At 44.9% G+C, this 22,688-nt stretch overlaps 1 protein-coding gene across 2 annotated transcripts in view; it reads left to right on the forward strand.

The window, feature by feature from the left end:
- PIP4K2C (phosphatidylinositol-5-phosphate 4-kinase type 2 gamma) overlaps positions 1-22,688 on the forward strand; it is a 211,053-nt gene that overhangs the window by 126,948 nt on the left and 61,417 nt on the right. Inside the window, exons 5-6 of one of the 2 annotated variants that reach the window (XM_077483610.1) lie at positions 582-728; positions 18,260-18,298. In XM_077483610.1, coding sequence (XP_077339736.1) covers positions 582-728; positions 18,260-18,298 — 186 coding nt within the window. The remainder of the gene's footprint in view (positions 1-581; positions 729-18,259; positions 18,299-22,688) is intronic. The other variant, XM_077483611.1, reaches the window with a different exon arrangement.

The following is a 22,688-nucleotide window of genomic DNA, read 5'->3' on the forward strand; positions in this document are numbered from 1 at the left end:
CAACGGGATTCTCGGCTGAAAGTCCGGCAGTGGCCGGACCCAGCCGGGATGAAATCTCCCGCACGCATGCGCGGGATTGACGATATCGCGGCTACGGCCACTCACAGCGTTAGAGCCGCGATACCCGGAAGAAACGCTGAGGGAGCATGTCAGCTCCCTCGGCGTGGATCGGGCCAGATGTCGGGGCCTCATTCTAAGGTAAGTATTTCATAATGAGCTAGTATGCGGTGCATACTAGCTCATTATGCCTTTTGCTTTGCAGGTGGTAAAAAATTAGCGGGTTTACTACCGCTTTAATGAATAACCTAGTTTGAAAACAGACTGCCAAACCTCAATGTCCTTCAGGCCAAATGTATAGCTTTGAAACAAGGCTATAGCTTACCAATGAAAATTTGACTACCCCTCACCTCTCAGGCTATCATTTGTTTCTACATTTTATAATACATTTGTTTTATCTTTTTTATTTGTAACAAAGAGAAGGAATGGGTAATTTCACCATTTAGTAAAATCCTCCCTGCCTTTTTTGTTCACTTTTTCTGTGTATATAGAACAGTATCTAATTCTTTCACTCTTTATTCTAGCATATTGTAAAATGTCATGGAGGCACGCTTTTACCTCAGTTTTTGGGGATGTATCGTTTAAGTGTAGAAAATGAAGACTCTTACATGCTGGTAATGAGAAATATGTTCAGCCATCGGCTTACAGTCCATAGGAAGTATGATCTTAAGGTAAACACATATTTGTTGGCCTTTACACCCCTATTATTGGTAAATGTGATTGCTAGTTAAATTATTAAATGTCTCTTGGTCACAAAGGAATAGGTTCCCCCCAAACATGGTGAGGTAGAAGACAAATGGAAGAAGAAACAAAAGCGTTATTTAAACCCCACCACCGCCCCCCCCCCCCCCCTTATTTTTCACCTGCTAATCTAGTCAGTAACACACCTCCTGTATTATAGTGCCCCCATTCTGGATGAAATGCACAGGGGGCACTTTTCGAGAACAGCATTGTCTGTTGGGGGGGGGGGGGGGGGGGGAGTTTTAGATGTACTTGGATACACTAACAAACCGATGCCAGCTCCAGCTAAAACATTTTCTTTTTTTTTCTTTTAGGATAAAGGTTTTACATAAAAGCTGATCATTGTAAACATCCTTGATAGTGGTAAATGGTTTGTCTCATTTCTGTAACTTCTACATTGTGCTGGAGAGTTTGTCCTTTGAAAAAAAAAAAAGACTTGCTGACTGGATCAGCAGATAAAAATAGAAAAAATAACACGCCCCCAAATTCTTGTACCATCAGAATTGCTTTTGTAGGGCTTGTTTGTGAAAGCAGCAAGGACTGCTGCTTCTCTGAAAAGCAATCCACGAGCAGATCGCTTTTCAGAGGCATTTGACTGAGTAAAAAGGTAATATGTTGCCTCCTCACCACCTGATTTAAGCCTGTAAATGCAGCATCGCTACACCACAACCGTGCAATACACACAGTTGTGGGGTAGTTGCAGTGCAGCCCCATTCACCCTGGTTATTCCTGCAGCCACAGCATTTGTACACACCCAGCTTCTGCCTCTGCAGCTAAGGGGGGGGGAGAAGTTGCGGGTGGCAAAAACAACTCAACAATGTGGTTATACCGCCCCTCCAACCTGATGACATGTGACCCCCCCCCCCCCCCCCCCAATTAACCTGACAAGTCATTGGTTCACATCTTTGTGGCTGTGTGTAGGGCAACCCATTAATTTCAATGGACTTCCCAACGCCCAAAGGCAGAGAAAAGGTCCTGACCATTTTTTTAAAATTGCGCCCCACCAAAAGAACCCCATGTTTGAAAATGTGTGGGATACCATTAGGAATTAATGGCACTCCTAAAGAGCACAGTATTTGTGTGTCAGGAACGGGCGAGATTTTGCACGTGTTCCACGACACACAGTAACCTGAACCAAGCCTTGCACAGAGGTGCATCGAGACTGCAAATACTTTTTCAAGGGTGCCCCGACTGGAAAAGGAAGGTTGTTGAGAAACACTGTTCTAGACAATACAGTATGATGCAGAATTGACTTGTGCTTCCGAGAGAGGCTGCCTGAAATTTGTATGGCATTCCAACTGCAGTATTGTACAGTAAAGCTCAAAGACGACAACTTTGTCGGAGTAAAGCAGGAGACGTTTGCCCGTTCAGAAAAATACGGCCAACATTCGGCCCGTATGTATGCTGATCTGTCAAACAGAAGCAATCCCTTAGGCTGGCATTTCTGTCGGACGTGCATGCTGGAAAACCAGCAGCTGACTGATTACCAATCAGCACTCTCAGCCAATGGCAGAGAGTGCAGATTGGAGTGTTCTGGCAAGGCCGGGGGGCGAACTATCGGAACACAATAGCTCAGTGGGGGAGATTGCTGGACTAACCTTGCATGGTTAGTAAAGTGTCTCCAACCGGAGCTGAATTGCACGGAAAAACTGTAGTGTGGATCTGGCTTTAGTCTTGTACATTTTGAAGGCGGTTGAAATTTGAGCCACAGCTTTTTTTCTGTCCAATACTTTTTTTTTTTTTCTTGATTTTCTGATTAGAGCTGCTTGGCCTTTTTGAAACCACTCTTTCCCAGCCAAGATAATCTACATGATGGCTGATTGTGAAAAAACATATTAAGAAGCATTCATGAGCGTGGCCTGGAGTTGAATGGTGTAGGACATGCAGAGTGAGGGCTCCGCCTGAGACAATATCCTTTTACCCTATCCTTCGTGGAAATCCTGCTACAAACGCACTGTTTTGCTGCCCATGGCGTCTGCCTACACCCCAGCCTTCATGTTGCTGCCAAAGTGGGCATCCGGGCTGTAACCAAGCTGGCCAGATACCACCATAGGGGCCAGGACAACGAGGTGGAATATAGCGCCGACCCCTTCCTGGCCAGAGAGACGCCACCATCCAGCGACACCTCTAAAATCCTCGAGTCTCCCTGTGCAGACTACCCTTACCTCAAAGATCTAGGACAGTGATGGCGAACCTTGGCACCCCAGATGTTTTGGAACTACATTTCCCATGATGCTCCACTATGCTGCAGAGTGCCAAAGCATCATGGGAAATGTAGTTCCAAAACATCTGGGGTGCCAAGGTTCGCCATCACTGATCTAGGAGGTCATAATTGATATTTCTCTCATCCGGCAGGACGTCCAGAAGCTGAGACAGAGCCTCTGAAACTGAGCAAAGAGTGAGCCGCATGGAGGCGGATGTTGCCCCCTGCAGGTTTCCACAGAGCAGCTCCAACATCAGCTCAGTGTCGTCCTGCATAACCAGGATGACGTGGAAAACGTGCTCAGAAGGTGTAACTTCATGTTTTTTGGCCTCCCGGAAAGATCCGAGGGCTCTGATCCCCCTGCATAGCTGGAAAATCTCATAAAGACCTACGGCAGAGAGGCCTTCTCATCCACATTTGTGGCCACCGCTTGGCGCTCGTCCTCCACTGGCTGGTGCACCCCTTATAACCTTTATCGCAAAACTCCTCAATTATAGGCCACAAAATTAAAAACAAGAGCTAAGCGGGACTTTAAATGAAGTACGGGGTCTTTTATTGAAAAAAAGGAAACATTTTATTATTTGTTTTTATAGTAAGACATGGCCTGGGGTATATGAGCTGGGACAGACAGACAGTTCACTCCTCCACTGTGCTCCATTAGGAAGAGATCACTCCTTAACTCTACATATGGGTAATAGAGTTTTATTCAGGTATTTTTTTTTTTTTTTTTTTTTGCTTTTGATTCGTTTTTCTTCCTTCCTTTTTGCACACACATTGTTTCATTCAGAGCACTGCACATACTTTTTTACACATTTGAATTGGATGATTTTGTATTTCCCCATCATCCATTCCCACTTATTTAACACACATTTAGCCTTCTCCTATTTCCCAATCATTTATGTATATTTCATTCACATACACTTTTCAGTAATTAGTTATATTCATTCAACACGTTCAATCCACACTTAGTGTCCTGCTTTTGGTTTTTTTATTTTTTTTAATTTTTTAATTTTTTAATTTTATTTAATTTTTTTTTTTTTTTTTTTTTTTTGTGACCCATTACACTTTTCCCTTTTTTTTTCTCTTTCGCAGATTTGGGTAACACACATATACATTTAGCACCTAGTGGACCTGTGTTGAGGATGTCTGTTTCGGTTCCCCCTGGCCTGCCCCCTGACATTGTTGGGGGATGGTCTGAACCCTGCCTCAACCCCGGATGAGACGGTTTTATCTCAGCTCTAGCAGTTCCCATTGCTGGAAGTTCTGCCCAATTTTTGGGCTATTTTGTAAGTCACTTTATCAATTAAGTGGCAACCTCCCCATGCTCCATCATTGCAAATACTAATTTACTATTACTTTGTATTTTCAGACCAATCACGAGCTTGCTCCTGACGAGCGGTAGTAAGCCGCGAAACGCGTAGAGCTAACAATTGCCGTGTATTTTGGTACCCAAATTTCAATTAGCATCAATTTTTGAAACATTGCATCAATTATGTTTTTCTTATTAATTTATTGCAACAACCAAGAAGTCATAGGTTCAAAGTTGTTGCCTACATTGCATTATTTGTTTGACTTATTATTATATTTGATTGTTATAAGTTTATAATGGAGGTGCGCTTTTATAGCCTATTCTGTATTGGTCAATAAGATTGTATAAAGCAAAATGCTAATGTTAATAATGTGTTTGTCTGCGCACCTCTCCAATATACATGTAATCATGTCTTACTATAAAAACAAATAATAAAATGTTTCCTTTTTTTTTTTCAATAAAAGACCCCGTACTTCATTTTAAAGTCCCGCTTAGCTCTTGTTTTTAATTTTGTGGCTCATATCTGATAGGGATGGAGGCTATGACCTCATTTAAAGTCCCAAAATTTCCCCTCTCCCCACCATGTTACTCCTCAATTATAGGGTCCGGGACTCGCCTTCGTCTCGCCCGTGAACGAGGAAACATCCCAGTCGGCAATGTCACCGTTGCGGTATTCCTGGATATCTCTGCCGAGGTGCAGAAGAAAAGGGCGCAGTTTACAGAGGCCAAGTGTCAGCTCCGCATTCATCACCTCCTCTATGCCATGCTGTTTCCGGTGAGGCTCCAGATGGTCCGCAACGGAAAGGACCAGTTTTTTGAAGACCCTGTCATGGCTGGATCACCAAGAGGCAGCGGACCCTGTTAATCGCTGAACCTCCTCTCCCCCATCCCGCTGTTGCCTGCAACCTCATGGAAGTGTACTGATTTGCTATGGACCTGGACTGCCTAGCCTCACCCGAACCGCGAGTTTATACTTGCCTGCTTCCTCCATTCTACTCCTCTCTTTAACCACAGCGACTCCCTGGGGACAGCCGGGCTCCCTCATTCTATGCCTGTCAACGGGCTGGGCACCCTACTTTTTCCTCCTCCCACCCTAGATTCTTGGATTCTCCCCTTGCTCCTCTGTTGTTCTTTGTGTTCTCAGACACTCCATAGGCACTCACTCGGACTAATTGCACACCCTCTACCCCACTTGGTTGTGTGCTCTGCAGTCTTCCCGTTCGTCGCCACCGCAACCTGCCATGGTCACACCTGGAACTGTGTATCCCCCCCGCTGTTCTTTTGACATGGCAATTACTAAAATTTTCTCAAGTTTTGTTTTTCCTGGCCAGCTGCCACCCCCACGGCCATGACGGGTAGCTGTTTGTATATCTTGCCACGCTGGTCCAGAGTTGGCATCGTTTATAAAGATTATATGTTATGTTCACATTTGCCACGCTATATGCTTCACCTCTATGGTGCATATCGCATGCCATGTCTTGTTTGCTTTATGACCTTGGGGGCGTATCTCTGTGCAGTCGGCCATGCTGATCTTTTGTTACCAGCCACAAACGTTCGTGGAGATGCTGCACCCCCACGAGTAATGCCTTCCTCTTTATACATGTTATATGGCTGTATGATATGTCACATGTCTGCCTCCTCTGCAGGGTGCCTCACCTGACGGATCTGACCGCATGCCCAAACCCCGCCAAGACACCTCATGGCCCTGCTTGTTACTCAGTTGGAACGTACGCAGGCTCTGCGCTAAACCCAAGTGAGCAGCTGTCCTCTCCCACCTTAAATCTCTGCGCATGGATGTGTCTGTCCTAGTTGAAACGCACATCACAGGACAAACTCAAATGCCACTCAAAAAACCCTGGGTTGGCTGGCTATACCATGCCCCGCACACCTCTAACTCCCACGGTATAGCTATCCTCATTGCCAAGACAGTGCAATTCCAACTTCACAATTTGCGGTTGGATCACCAGGGCTGGTTCCTTTTCCTTCATGCCAACATAGGTGGCCTGGAGGTGCTCCTTATGGCATTCTACCTCCCGCCACCATTCCAGTTCCATGCCCTACAGGAGAGACTTGCTTTCATGGCTAAACACCCCACAGTACCTGTAATTTGGTTGGGTGACTTTAATATGACGATCAACCCCAGCTTAGATAGACTTGGCACTACTGCCCAGACATCATCCCCTCCGTATACCACTAGATTTGGCAGGTTAATTTCAGAGTTTTCCATGACAGACTCCTGGAGGCATAAATATCCAACCAATATAGCCTACTCATGCTTCACCCCCTCACAGCCAGCCGTGTCCCGTATTGACCTAATACTGATTTGCCCCACCTTGCTGCCTGACCATATCAATGTGGGGTTTGGTACCAGGGTGTTTTCGGATCACTCCCCGTACTGGATGACATTAGGTCTCCCTGCGGCTAGCCCCCCCCCCCCCCCCTATCTGGCGGCTGAACCCATTTTGGCTCACCATTCTGCTGGACCTAGACACTGTCCAAAAGGAGTGTACACACTTCTTCCACACTAACCTGGGCTTGGCGCCATTGGGTTGGTCTGGGAGGCTTTTAAACTGCATGCCCGACTGATCCTATCTGCTAATTAACAGCCAACATCCCTATCTCAAATATGGTGCTATGGTGCACAACTTTTTTCCCCTTATAGGGTGGGACTCTTTAGACAATAACATGTGACACAATTTTAGGAAAAGTATAAAATAGTTTTATTAAACAAATATGCAAAAATGATATAGAATATCTACAATCATATAAAATTACACAATATGCTCTCGAGGGCATTGAAAGCACTCACAGAAAAACATGTACATTCCAAAAAGTATATACGTTAAAATAATAAATATGCATTTGAGAAATCCTATGCGTTCGAGTCTTTCTGTACTCCTTCTTCAGGGATATTTTGACATGCAAAAATTATTTTTAGCTGTAGCAATCTAGGGTATAAAAAGACACATATTTTCAGCAATGACACACATCACAACAACATCTATATTCGGGGGGGTGAAGGAAAAATGTCTGTTATACTCACATATGCAAGAGAAATAGAATTTTCAAAAGATGACAGGATTTTGATAAATTGAATCGTAGGAAAAACCGAATTGAATGCAGCAGAAAGAAAAAAAGCCAGCTTCCCGCGTGATGAAACAGATGGACACAAACGATCTGGGTGTGAACCAGGATCGCTGTACAGGTAGCTGGGAATATAAAGAGGAAATAGTAATGAAAAACTGCAAATATATCACTATTTAAATATCAAAATTAAATGGCTGTTATCCTCATATAAAAAAAGATTGAGGATAGATGTGCAGCTGATATATTCATATTATAAAAGCCACATAGAAAAAATTGTATTGAAAACAAACACCACATTTCTTTATATACATGTACCCCCAAAGAGTGCTGTTTCTCTATGGATGAAAACCAGCGTATCATAAAGTAACAGGGATAGTGGAAAAGTATCCTCCGTAAGCAATTGTATGTCACTCTGTCAATGGATATAGCTGTGTGACTTCAGGTAGCTCTCAGAAGGGCCCCTATCAAATATCATTAATAAAGGGATTCGGACCAACGAACTGTATCAACAAGGATGCATATTAGATCAAAAAGTTGCATTTTTGTAGTCAGCCCAAATACTACAGCTGCACAGGTAGTAAAAAGATCTATAAAGTCTCTCTGCAGGGATCAAATGTCTGTGAAAAATATATGTTTTTTTACCTGGACTGCTGTCTGCCACTAGTGTTGCCTCATCCACATGCACCGCACTAGGAGCAGCCTCAGTAGCACTTACTATTTATACAGTCAGATTGGAAGGAAACCCCTCTACCAGCTGTTGAGGGTAATCATTGATTATCCGCAAACTGATTCCTGCTAACATTGCGGTCCCCTGAGTGCGTGGCGGACAAAGCCACCACCGCCCACATCCAAAATGGCGAGGGAGTGATGTCATGCGCTGCGCTCCCACCGACACGCATGCGCCGTCATCCAGACAACCCTGAGCGTCGGATAGGCCTAAAAACAGATGGAAAGCTTAGTAACCTATGCAGCCGACCACATGCAAAACACCCACCAGTGATATATAGTGATATATATTAGCAGTTTTATTAGTATTTCCTCTTTATATTCCCAGCTACCTGCTACCGCGATCCCGGTTCACACCCAGAAGATCGTTTGTTTCCATCTGTTTCATCAAGCGGGAAGCGTTATTATTTTTTTTTTTTGGCTTTTTTCTTTCTGCTGCATTCAATTTGTTTTTTCCTACAGTTCAATTTTCAAAATCCTATCATCTTTTGAAAATTCAATTTCTTTTGTGTATGTGAGTATAGCAGCAATTTTTTTCCTTTATTTTTTTTTTTTTCGAATATGGATGTTGTGTTATGCTGAAAATGTGTCGTCTTATACCCTAGATTGCTACGACTAAAAATAATTTTGCATGTCAAAATATCCCTGAAGAAGGAATACAGAGACTCCGTAACGCGTAGGATTTATCAAATGCATATTTCTTATTGTAATATATATATATATATATATATATATATATATATATATATATACTTTTTGGAATGTACATGTTTTTCTGTAAGTGCTTTCAACGCCCTCGAACATATTGTGTAATTAATTTTATGATTGTAGATATTCTATATCATTTTTTCATATTTGTTTAGTAAAAATATTTTATACTTTCATAAAATTATTTGTGTTGCATGTTATGCCTAAAAAGTCCAACCCTATAAGGAGAAAAAAGTTGTGCAACAATCTGAAGAACGACTGAGCTCCCTCGAACAGGTTTTTCTTGCAGACCCCTCGGCAGCCAACGCTTCCCTTGTCCGTTTACAATCAAGGCTAACCGATCAATTGCACTTCGAAAAAGCAAAACGGTATCTTTTTCAGTAAGCAACGCATATTCGAACATGGTGAATGAGTGAGCAAATTGCTAGCCTATATGGCCCACCTCTACCACAGCCCCCCAGTTTTGGTCCAACTCCAGGCGGCCTCTGGAGCCGTGATCTCGGAGCACAACTTGGTGGCAGAGGAATTCAAGTAATTCTACTCCAACCTTTTATACATCCACAGCATGCCGCACCCAAACTGAACTTACCCAATTTCTCCAAGACATTGACTTACCCAATCTCTCCCACTCCCAAATGACCCAACTAGAAGCCGCTATCACATTGGAATGTATTGCCAAGGCAATGGCACATCTCCCACCCTCTAAGGTGCCAGGCTCTGACGGCCTTCCCCTAGAATTTTACACACAATTTCAAGAAACCCTCATCCCCAGACTACAAGCTCTGTACACTCACATCTTCAATTCACGATGCTCCCATCATCCATGGGAGAAGCTCTTATTGTCCTCATCCCCGAACCCGGCAAGGACCCCCTCCTCCCAGAGTAATACTGCCCCATCTCGCTCCTACAGCTAGATGTAAAAATCCTTGCCTTGTGCCTCAACAAAGTAATACTCAGTTTGATACATCCCGATCAGACTGGGTTTATACCCAACAAAAACACCACATTTAATCTCCGCAGGTTCTTCATGAACCTACAGGCAGGCTGCACATGATGACATTGGGTCCAGGGTAGTGGGGAGCTTGGATGCCGCCAAGGCGTTCGATTCCGTGGAGTGGGATTATCTTTGGGAATGCCTCTGTAGATTTGGCTTTGGCCCCATATTTGTCAAATGGCTACAACTTCTATACCAGGCCTGCGCTGCCTGGATACAGGTCAATGACAGGATTTCCAAACCGTTTGCACTGTCCAAGTGCACTTGGCAGGGGTGTCCCATATCTCCACTACTATACGCTCTGGCCATGAAGCCCATGGCCATTTCCATCAGAGCCCACCCCCTTTTTAAAGATCTCCGCGCAGGCCAGATGACTGAGATTCTCAGCCTATATGCGGATGACATGCTCCTATATAGTGCTCGAGAGCCTTCAGCAGACTATATAGGCCTGAATTTGGAACACCTGTTCGCCCTCCTTAAAACAAAAACCCAAGTCTGGTCCTGACCTCCTCCTTGGAGTTATGGGACGTATAAACTTAGTCAAGATTATTCTCCAAATTACTTTACCTGTTCTGGCAGCTCCCTTCCACATAACCCCCCAAATTTTTAAGTCTATGGAAGCTATTCTCGGCACATTTGTATGGGGCTCATCACGACACAAGCTCTCCTGGCGAACCCTGAAGTGCCCGGTCCATCTGGGAGGCACCGCTCTACCCGACCTAGCTCTATACTATGTTGCCTCCCAACTGTCACATTTCTACTACTACAACCAAATAGATAGGGACCGCTCCTCAGCCCTGGTGTGTTCCCCTTGTATAGGTCTGGTTGCCTACCCACTCCAGGTTCTCCTACGAGGCACCCATGGGCTCTCGGACATTAGAAATCACATGCTATTCCATCATTTTAAAATTTTGCAACATGCCATGAAAACCATATTTCAAACATGTACGCCTCTGTGGGACAACTCCCTGAACTACGCACAGTCCCTGACCAACACCTCTGGATAGCCAAAGGAATTCTTTTCCTCTTGCATGTTCTGGGCAACGAGCCAATCAGGTCATTTGAAGCCATCAAGGATGGCTTTTGGTTACCTAATCGGATGCCCTTCTGCTACCTCCAGCGCCGACATGCCCTTAACTCTCAATTTGGAGAATCTGTACCCCGGCTTGAGACGCTGCCCTTTTGTGAGTGTGATCCGTGGGCAGGACCCCAAAGGTCTGCTCTCCTTATTCTATAGCCACCACGTACTGCCCGCGGCCACCTCGCAGGCGTACCGGCTGAAGACCAAATGGCAGGCAGACCTGGGCGCTATGCAAGATGAGGAATGAGAGGATGCATTGACCACATCTAAGACGGTGTCTCCTAAACTATCAGACAGACTCGTGCACTTGTACATCCTGCATAGGTCCTACCTCACCCCAACCTGTCTATCTAGATTTACACCCATTTACAGTCCGGCATGCCCCAAGTGCGGAGACCCCCAGGGTACATTTTGCCATTTGCTATGGACTTGCCCAAGACTCCAGGAATACTGGTTCCAGGTAGTTGGGTTTCTCCATGACCACATAGGCTCTCCCCCATCTCTATCCCCCCGCCAGTGCCCACTCTGCATTCTCTCTCTACCTGAAGAGGCGAAATACCTCAACATATTTCTACAGGAAACACTATTTCTTGCCAGAATGTAAATCGCCACACCTGGATTACAGCAACCCCTCCCACCATTCAGCAGTGGGTGGGATCGGCGAACTCCACACTCCCCTATAAAAAGATGCTGTACCTACATAGAGGTTGCCCAGCCAAATATAACAAAATATGGGACAGGTGGCTGGGGGACACGTCTACATGCATAGATTAAGACCAACCTACAGCTGCGGCACCGTACTCGGGGTGACTCAAATACTCGCCTGTTACCCCTCAGCCTTAAGGCTCGTATGCTGTCGTGTATATTACTAGTCACCTGCTGAATTCCACATGCCTACGCGGGAAGGTACTGTAAATCACCCCCTTGGGTGGACATATTAGTCCACTTGCTTGGTCCTTTGATATGCTTTAATTATTGTGAACAGATATGTAAAATGCCTAATTGCAATTCATGTCAAATGTGATATCCTTTTGTTTAGTGCCTGTTGCACTTCGTACCCGATTATGTATACCCTTTTTTTTTTTTTTTTTTTTTTTTTTTTTTTTTTACGTTCAATAAACGTTCTCTTGATTTAAAAAAACAAGCTAGAAAAAAAACCTGGAATTGTGATGGGCGAAAACATGGGCCCTTAAAATATATTTGTGAACACTACTTCTGAGCCCAGTTGTAACATGGCAAGTTGTATTTGTGAACTATAATCCCCTTTACCACCACAAAAAATAAGCATTCCGTTAACCTATTTCTATTATCACATGACTGCACAGCCTTTCTCGCCATCCTCACTTTGCACACAGATCGGAATCACGGGGGGGGGATGGGGGGGGGGTGGAGCTTTGTGGCCAAATGATTGGAGATAAATGCATGCTGCATTATATTTCTCTAAGAAGGGAGCTTTGATACGCCAAATGGTCACACCAACATAGATCTACTTCCATACTTTGTGTGGTCAGGTTGCAAAAGCAGGATCTAGTAACTGCCAAAATCACCAGGTATTTGCAAGAAATTACATTTAAAAGAGAACACAGTATGCATCCTAGCATCTTTACTTTATTTACTTAACATTTCACAGATAAACCCCAGCATTTATGTGACAAAATAAAAAAGGAATGAAAAAAAATAAATATATATATATATATATATATATATGTGTGTGTATATATATATATATGTGTGTGTGTGTATATATATATGTATATGTATGGATTTGAAATGTCTGTTTTAAAACAAGGATCAGGTCATTACTCTCTGTATCGTACATCATGGGACACAGAGCCTTAAGTAATTAACTGGTATAACCAATACAGGAAGTTGACTTCCCTATATAACCCTCCTTCCAGGAGCACCTCAGTTTTTGCGCCAGTGTCTAAAGTGTTGGTCACCAGTGAAGATGTGCTCTGAGAAGGGATCGATGCTGGATTTAAAAAACCTCCACAAGTGGATCCATCCACGCCAGTGTGGCCACAGGATGGTTCCCCGACTTATCATACTAGAGCGAAGTTTTGCCTGTAACGCTTCTCTTTGAGGGCTCGACCCCAGGAACCAGGACTCTTTTTGGTCTTGCAACATTACCAAAATTTGTCCTGAGGGTTGCTATACAGGTCCAAAGGAGCGGAACCCCTATTAAAAGGGACTCGGTCTTTGAAGGTTTACCTACGCTACTCACCGTGATGGGTGAAGTTTGGATCTATCTGTTTAATTGCTAGTATCCTGCAGCAAGGAAATGGTAAGAGAAAAGCTTAGGAACTGCAAAATCAGCCTATGACTTTCTTTCATATTACATTGTAATGCCTTAAAGTCTCCTCTAGAGGGAGTTACAATACCCTTTCAATCTGTGCTACAAACAGCGTGTGTCTTAGCAGCAGAAGAGGGGTTTCTTTAGTCCTCTCCCCCCGCCCCAATTGGGGAAACTGGTACAGTGGCTGGTACAGGTACTGTGAAGCTATAATATCCTGTAAGCAGTGGGCAGTGTGACATGTCCCAGAAAAAAACAGCACACTTATTTTAGCCTCAGACTGCTAGGCACTCCCACTCCCTGTTATTGGCTCAGGGGGTGATCATACCGATTACCTCACAAGGGCAAGGTTTGAGGTTTTATTTAAATTTGTTTACGGTACCAAAGCCAAATTGGGTTGTCGGACCCATTCTAGATTTAAGGAATCCTAAATCTGTTCCTGAAGATCCGCTCCTTTCGCATAGTCAATCAAGTCAGTAGTTTCTATCCTACAAGGAGGTAAACTTCTGGCATCCGTCGACATCAGAGGTGCATATCTGCATGTCCCTATATTCCGTGCTCACCAGAGGTTTCTGTGGTTCGAAGTAGAACGGCACTTCCAGTTCGTAGCCTTGCCCTTCAGGCTAGCTACAGCACCCAGGGTGTTCACAAAAGTACTGGCCCCACCTCTAGCCGGGCACAGGGCATAAGTCTTGACTTACCTAGACGATCTTTTGTTAATAGACCAGTTAGTGGCTCGCTTGGAGCAAAGTGTATGCATTACACCAGATATTTGGAAAGTCTGAGTTGGATTCTCAACCTAGAGAAGTCTTCCTTAAAACAGCTAAGAAAGCTGGAGTATTTGGACCTTATCATAGACACAGCCCAAAAAAAAGGGTGTTCTTGCCTCCGGGAAAGATCAGCTCCATACGAGGGCTGGTGCGGATGGTCAGGTCAAAAAGAGATCCCTCAATTCACCTTTGCATGATGTGGTTAGGAAAGATGGTAGCTTCGTTTCAAAGCAGTTCCCTGTGCACAGTTCCATTTGAGACTGTTGCAAAACAGTATCTTGACTGCTTGGAACAAAATAATCCAAGCTTTGGACTTGCAAATGCGCCTGTCCCCAAGGGTGTCCCAAAGCCTCAATTGGTGGTTACTAACCCAGAATCTGCTGAAATGAAAATCCTTTAGACCAATTATCTGGAAAGTAGTAACAGATGCCAGCCTCTCAGGCTGGGGAGCGGTACTAGATAAAACAACTGTCCAGGGACAGTGGTCAAGATCCGAAAGAACCCTGCCCATCCACATCCTAGAGATTTGGGCAGCGTGTCTGGCTTCGAAAATCTGGACCTCCAGGTTAAAGAATTGTCCTCTCAGGATCCAATCCGATAATGCCACAGCTGTGGCCTATATCGATCACCAAGGGGGCACCAAGAGTCTCAGCTCAGAGAGGGGAACAATATTCTGACTTGGGCATGAGACATTCCTTTCTGTCCATATGCAGTTTTCATCCCAGGAGTAGAGAATTGGCAGGTGGACTACTTAAGTCGCCAGCAGTCTTCACCCCAACGTCTTTTGGGCTGTTTGCCAAAGATGGGGGACTCCGGACATAGATCTTCTAGCTTCCAGATTTAACATGAAGTTGGTCAACTTTGTGTCCAGGATGAGGGATCCATTTGCATGTGGAACAGATGCATTGGTGACCCTGTGGGATCAGTTCTCACTGATCTATACATTCCCCCCCCCCCTATTCAGTTGCTGCCACGACTTCTTTGCAGGATCAAGCTGGAAAGAAAGCCGGTAATTCTGGTAGCACTAGCATGGCTCAAAAGGTCATGTTATGCAGAAATCATAAGATGGCAGTGGAGGGTCCATGGTCCCTCCCACTAAGGCCAGATCTGCTTTCACAGGGCCGATATTCCATCCTACCTTACGGTCTCTAAATTTAATGGCCTGGCTATTGAAACCCACATTCTGAAGAAATGTGGTCTTTCCGGGCCAGTTATCTCTACTTTGATTAATGCAAGGAAACCAGCTTCCATAACTATATATATTATAGGGTTTGGAAAGCTTATGTTTCTTGGTATGAATCCAACGGTTGGCACCGTCGGTGATATATCATAGGCTGAGTTCTTGCCTTTCTACAATTAGGCGTAGAGATGACATTGGCCCTGAGTACTATTAAGTGCCAAGTCTCAGCCTTGTCAATTTTATTTCAGACCGCTTGCTACACATTCTTTAGTCCGGGGTTTTATGCAAGGGGTGATGCGGATTAATCCGCCGGTTAAAGTGGTTGTAAACCCTCCCCCACAAATTTGTCCCATGTAAATCAGCATAAAAAACCCAAATGAACACTGCTTGTAGAGATCTCCTTACTTAGTATTGTTGTAATCCTTCTTGTTCAGTAGAATGAAGTCACTGAGCATGCCCAGATCTCCCCTGATTCAAGGCACACTCTGTCTTATCTGTCTGTTATCAGGATTTCCTACTGCACAACACTGAACTCTGCTAATCACTCGGAGCTTCCGTCTACTCACCATGTGACCTCACATACAGTCTAAACTTCAGCCATTACTGCAGTCTTATCAGCTGAAGCTCATAAGTCTGACAAAGGGAAACATTAGACATCGGCACAAGTGAATACTATGAAATAAACAAGCTATGAACAAAGAAGAAGGGTTGCCATAGAAATGTTGGATTGAGGCTTGGTTAACAGTACAGGAAGTGCTCAATGTAAGGGCGGAAATGCACTCCACTGTGGACTCAGAAAACAATACTTAAGATGGTGCTGCCTAACCCCTGCAAACAAGTTTTTTTAAAGTTTCTTTAAACAGTAAGTAATATGCGATTTGGGCTGGATTACAGTGGCTGTAGTCTAATAATGACTTATTATAATGGACTAAATGAAAAGAAGCATCAGAGTTTACTTCCTCTTTAATACACTCTTGAGCCCTTGGGACTTGAATTTAGTTTTGTCAGTGTTACAAAAACAGCCATTTGAACCGATACAGCATATTCCTTTAGTCCTTTTGACAAGGAAGCTGGTATTTTTTGTTGCTATATCCTCAGCAAGGAGGGTTTTGGAATTGGCTGCTCTTTCTTGTAAAGAGCCATATTTGATTATTCAAGAGAACAGAGTGGTGTTGCGCCCTCGTCCAGGCTTTTTACCATAAGTAGTTTCAGGTTTTCATCTGAATCTAGATATTATCCTGCTATTGTTTTTTCCAAAACCATGTTCCAGGGTAGAAAAGTCACTACATTGTTTTGATGTGGTGAGAGCAGTGAAAATCTATTTAACCACTTAAGCCCCGGGCCATTTTGCAGACCAAAGACCAGAGCACTTTCTGCGATTCGGCACTGCATCATTTTAACTGACAATTGCGCGGTCGTGCAACGTGGCTCCTAAACAAAATTTACGTCCTTTTTTTCCCCCACAAATAGAGCTTTCTTTTGGTGGTATTTGATCACCCCTGCAGTTTTTATTTTTTGCACTATAAACAAAAAGTGTAAATTAAAAAAGAAACACTTCTTTTTTTCCCCCCATTTTGCTATAATAAATATCCCCCAAAAATATATTAAAAAATGTTTTCCTTGGTTTAGGCCGATACGTAGTCTTCTACATATTTTTGATAAAGTAAGCATTTGGTTTGCGCAAAAGTTAGTGTTTACAATACAGGGGATAGTTTTATGGCATTTTTATTCATTTATATTTACTAGTAATGGCGGTAATCAGTGATTTTTTTTTTTTTTATCGTGACTGCGACATTATTGTGGACACTTTGGACATTTTTGACACATTTTTGGGAACATTGTCATTTATACAGCAGTCAGTGCTATACAACTGCACCGATTCCTATGCAAATGACGCTGGCAGTGAAGGGGTTAATCACTAGGTGGCAGTGTAGGGGTTAAGTGTGTCCTAGGAGTGTGTTTCTAACTGTGGGGCGTGTGATCGGAGCAGAGATCAGTGACACTGTCACTAGGCAGAACCAGGAGATGCTTGTTTACATTAGCATCTCCCCGTTCTTCCTCCCCGTGAGGCGATCGTGTGTATCCCCAGGGCTATAGAGTCCGCGGGACCCTACGATCGGAATCACGGAGGTTCCGACCGGCGTACACGATGGCACAGTGGCAAATTTAAAGGGACGTACCTGTACGCCCGTTTGCCTGCCCGTGCCATTCTGCCGACGTACATCGGCGTGCACCGGTCGGCAAGTGGTTAAAGGCAACTGCTCAGATTCGTAAGACTGACTTCTTATTTATTCTGCCAGAAGGTCCTAAAAAAGGACAGGCAGCGTGAAAATCCACTGTCGCCAAGTGGATTCGACAAGAAGTTATTCAAACTTATGATTTAAACGGTAAGATTCCCCCTTTTCAAGTCAAGGCACACTTTACCAGATCGGTTAGTGCTTCTTGGGCAGTGCATCACCAGACCTCCATGGCTCAGATCTCTAAGGCCTCAACTTGGTCTTTAGTGCATACATTCACAAAATTGTATCAACTGGATGTAAGGAAGAATGAGGATATCGCCTTTGGGCACAGTGTGCTACAGGCAGCAGTATAAGTCCTCAGGTCTGGGGGTGCCCTGGTTGTGTCTTCCTCCCCTCAAGTAGCATTGCTATGGGACGTCCCATTATATAATGACTTAAGGCTCTGTGTCCCATGATGTACAATAAAGAAAATAGGATTTTTATAACCGCTTACCTGTAAAATCCTTGGAGTATATCATGGGACACAGAGGTCCCTCCCCTCTTTTTATGGGGTTTAAGTATATTGATTGGCAACAAAAACTGAGGTACTCCTGGAAGGAAGAGGGGGTTATATAGGGGGAGCCTACTTCCTATATTGGGTATACCAGTGTCAACACCTGAAGGTGGCCCATGACCCATTAAGTAATTAAGGCCCTGTGTCCCATGATGTACTCAAAGAAAAGGATTTTACAGGTAAGCTGTTATAAAAATCCTATTTTTTTTCAATGTTTCGCATTAAAAAAAACTTATGATCAGGTATTAGTATTTGGGTAGAGATGAACTGACACTCTGTGTTTTGAGGCCTCATTTACTTTTATTTGTTTTCTTCAGGGCTCCTTGGTGTCTCGTGAAGCCAGTGATAAAGAAAAGGTAATTTTGTGTTACGTAATATTGCTTAAATATAAAAATAAAATTTCCTGATCATTTAGGACAGGCGACAGGCTTCTTTAACCACTTCAGCCCCGGAAGGATTTACCCTCTTAATGACCAGGCCATTTTCTCCCTTCGTCTTTCAGGACAGCACCTGGAGAGAGCGCAGCTCCACCCACTTTCCCAGGAAACACTGCAGATTACTTTAAAGACCGGACACTTCCACCATGGCCTCAGTTGTAGTGTTTCCTCCCGCCATGGTGGAAGCGCTGCAGGGAACCAAGGGGTGCTGCGCTCTCTCCAGGTGGGGAAAGTTGAAGGCATACCGGTTGTTTTGTTTCTTTTTGGCAGACTTGGCCCAGCTTCCTCACTTCACGCGTGGGGGTTGCTCCGGTGTCCGCTCTCCTTCATACCCAGGGGGGTCAGGCTGTGGAAGTCCCCCCTCTTCTAGACCGGCGACTGGGTCTGAGATGTGGCCGGGATTCATATCTCGCGCCGTTTGGTATCAGCCTCATGTCTTCCGGGTCCGGAGGACGAGCGCGTCATTCCGGCCGGGACTTCCGACGGTGCGACGTGGCTTCCGGTTCCGGCCGCTGGCAAGCAGGGAGAGGGGGGCGGTCTCATTCGGCTGACATCACTTCCGGGATTGGCGCAGAATTCAAACTGATAAGAGCGCCCAAACGCCTTTGTATCCTCGCTGACGATGGAGGAGGATCAATCGGCGGTGGCAGGAACAGGAGCCACGGTTGTCAGCCAGGCTCAGGTAAGCAGGGACAGTGGTCTCTGTCATTACTATTTGAGCCAGGTCTTTTTCTCCCTTCCTTGCACTGGGAAGCCTGCAGCATTTTTTTCCTATGTTACAGTTTAGGAATAATGCTTTTTCAATAGTTGTTTAGTGAGTCTGTGGGGGGATTCACTGGCTGAAGAGCAAATAGGATCTGAAATTTTAAATCTGTTCTATTTGGCAGCATGTCTTTTTTTCTCTTTGTTCATGTGTGTGTTGTAACTGAGGTTTGTTTTTTTTTTCTTTGGTGTATTTCAGAAGGTGAAAAAAGACCAAACATTTCTCCCCTCCTAGCAAGAGGAAATGTCAATCATGTAAAAATGTACTTAGAGATTCTTGGACCAAGGTGTTATGCAGGTCCTGCATAAGCGATTTGGTCAAGGAAGAAGCAGCTTTCACTACTCCTGCGTCTCAGCAAGGAGAGCTGCTAAGTTCTTTTAGGAAAGAATTATCGGATACTTTTGAATCTTTCCGGTCTTATTTAGACAGACGCCCAGCTGAAGGTAGTAGCTCAGCGCCCCGTTCTCACTCCCCAGCATCTACATCCAGGGGGGGCAGTGATTTGGAGGATGAGGAACACAGTGGGTCCTCTGCTTCTGAGGAGGAGGCAGAGGAGGTAAAGGAGGCTTCTCCATCATCCCGGTATAAATTATCCCTAGAGGACGTGGATGACCTGCTGAAAAATATCCACACTATTCTGAATATCAGAGGATAAAGCCCAACTGTCATTGCATGACAAAATGTTTCAGGGTTTGGGCGTGGTGAAACAGAGTGTTCCCAGTACATAAGTTTCTATCCGAAACTATCAAATAGGAATGGAGAGACCCAGAGAGGGCCCCTTTCTTTTCCAGGTCCGATACTTTGCTTGTCCTCTTAAAAGCAGTGGGGTATATGGCAGCTGCCTCGGCAGAATCAATTAAGAATCAATTAAGATGTCAGCCAGGTCCTCAGCCCTGATAATCTCAGCCCGTAGGGCCTTATGGGTGAAAACATGGACAGGGGATACTGCCTCAAAGACCAAATTATGTGGTCTTCCGTTCGAGGGAGATTTGGTGTTCGGCCCTGACCTTGAAGCCATACTGGACAGAACGGCCGACAAGAAGGGCTTTCCTGTAAAAAAGAAAGTGAACCCCCAGGGCACTAAAAATTTTCGGTCCTTTCGAAAAACCTCGGAAACCAAAGAGACAGGATATAGAAGGCCCTGGAAGCCACAGAGAGGAAGGGGCAAGTCAGGAGTGTTATTCCGCCCCCCTACCCTAAACCCAAAGAGTGACGGTCTTCCAACTGTGGGAGCAAGGTTATAGGCCTTTTTTCCACAGTGGAAGTCAGTAACAAACAGGCTGTTTATTCTCAAGACAATAAAAGAGGGTTACAGGCTGGAATTCGCTCATCCCCCCCGCACGGTTTTATGTAACCCAGGCTCCTCGAGATCCAGAAAAATCAGTAGCCATGATCTCTATTTTTCAATAACTGATGCAGCAAAGCTTGATCATATACGTTCCCCCCCCCCCCAAACCCCCGCGCCCCTCCCCCCCCCCCCCCCCCCCCGATGAGGTAGGGCTTGGCTGCTACTCACACATCTTCCTTGTAAAGAAACCGTCAGGCAAATTCAGATTGATTCTGAATCTGAAGATTTTAAACAAATCAATCAGATACAAGAGATTCAGAATGGATACAATTTTCTCGGTGAAGAGTCTTCTGATGCCAAACTGTTTTATGGCATCCATAGACCTAAGAGATGCATATCTCCATGTGCCTATTGCCATAGCATCACAAAAATATCTGAGGTTTACGGTCAGGACGGGAGGCTCGGTTCTACATTTCCAGTTCAGAGCTCTCCCGTTCGGTCTGTCCTCATCTCCAAGGATATTTACAAAGATAGTAGCAGAGGCCCTAGCCCCCCTCAGAGTAGAAGGTATATCGATCGTTCCATACTTGGACAACCTTTTAATTTTTGCCAATACAAAGCATCTATTGGAGAGGGACCTGGGAAGGACAGTAAGACACTTGGAGGGTCTCAGTTGGCTGATAAACAGGGAGAAATCAAGCATGATTGCATCTCAGTCGATAAAGTTCCTGGGATACACCATCGACTCCAGACAGGAAAAAAAAAATTCTCCCAGTAGAGAAAATAGAGAAGGTTCAGAGTGCTGTGAAGAGGACCCAGACAAACCTGCCTATTTCCATCAGGGCAGCCATGTCAGTTTTGGGTCTCCTCACAGCATCCATCCCCGCAGTGCAATGGGCACGCCTCCATGCAAGGGATCTCCAACAGGCAATATTGAGGAATTGGTCCTACGGGGAGTCCCTGGAGAAGCAATTCAGGATGCCCCCTCGGGTTCAGAGGAAGCTCTGGTGGTGGAGGAGTCACTCAAGCCTAGACAGGGGTCTACTTTTGGTGTTTTCCGGTAGACCGGAGGTTGACTACAGATGCAAGCTCTTGGGGGAGGGGTGCCCACCTGGAAGGACAGATGGCCCAGGGGAGCTGGACAGTCAGAGGCCAGGAGATCCTCCAATTGGAGGGAACTAAGGGACATGCTGCTGGAACTATGGGCCTTCAAAGAGCTGGTTCAAGGTCTCCATATCCAGGTCTTATCCGACAACGCCACAGCTGTATCCTATATAACAAGGCAGGGGGGCACAAGAAGCAGGGTGCTGCTATCCTTGGCCAGCCAGATTCTGTCATGGGCAGAAAACAACCTGAGGTCCATATCAGCAGTACACCTAAAAGGAGACCTGAATTTAGTAGCGGATTTTCTGAGCAGGGAAAAAAATCGGGAGTCAGAATGGAGTCTGAACCCCCGAGGTTTTCCAAGATCTGACAGGGAAATGGATTGCCTCAGATAGATCTATTCGCGTAACGGAGAAACACAAAAGTGAAGGCCTTCTTTTCTTTAAATAGACAAGATCAAGCAAGGGGACTGGATGCCCTAGCACAACCGTGGAACTTCCATTTGTGCTACGCCTTCCCTCCTTTTCTGATCCCTTTTGGTTCTGAAGAAATTGCTAGGGGAATCCACAAGTCTGATTCTAGTTGCTCCCTTTTGGCCCAAAAGGACATGGTTTGCAACCATACAGAGGATGGCGGTGGGACCCCACTGGGTTCTTCTGCTTCGGAGAGATCTAAACCAGGGACCTCTTCAGCATCCGAATATCGAGCAACTCAACCTAACTGGGTGGTTACTGAGGAGCAAATCCTAAAAAGAAAGGGGTTATCCGATAAGCTCGTCACAACCCTCTTAAGGAGTAGAAAAAAGACTACTAGGTCAATTTATTTTAAAACATGGAAAAGTTTTAACTCCTGGTGCCCATCAAAGGAATGCCCTCCCCAGGAGATACTTTCGGTTCTAGAATTTCTCCATGAGGGCATGGAACTAGGGTTGGCAGCCAGTACCCTGAAGGCACAGGTGGCTGCTTTATCGGTTTTTCTTGAGAGGCAGTTCTCTCAAGAACCGCTTATTCGATTTTTTTAAGGCATTGGCCAGAGCTAGGCCAATACCATTTAAGTTTTTTCCAAAATTGGACTTGTTACTGGTTCTACAGGCATTGACCAGAGAACCTTTTGAACCCCCAAAGGAAGCAACTGTCAAATTTTGGTCACTTAAA

Source organism: Lithobates pipiens, unplaced genomic scaffold (assembly GCF_037356315.1).
Source record: "Lithobates pipiens isolate NorthernLeopardFrog02 unplaced genomic scaffold, aLitPip1_a1.2 Scaffold_16, whole genome shotgun sequence".
Lineage (NCBI taxonomy): Eukaryota > Metazoa > Chordata > Amphibia > Anura > Ranidae > Lithobates > Lithobates pipiens.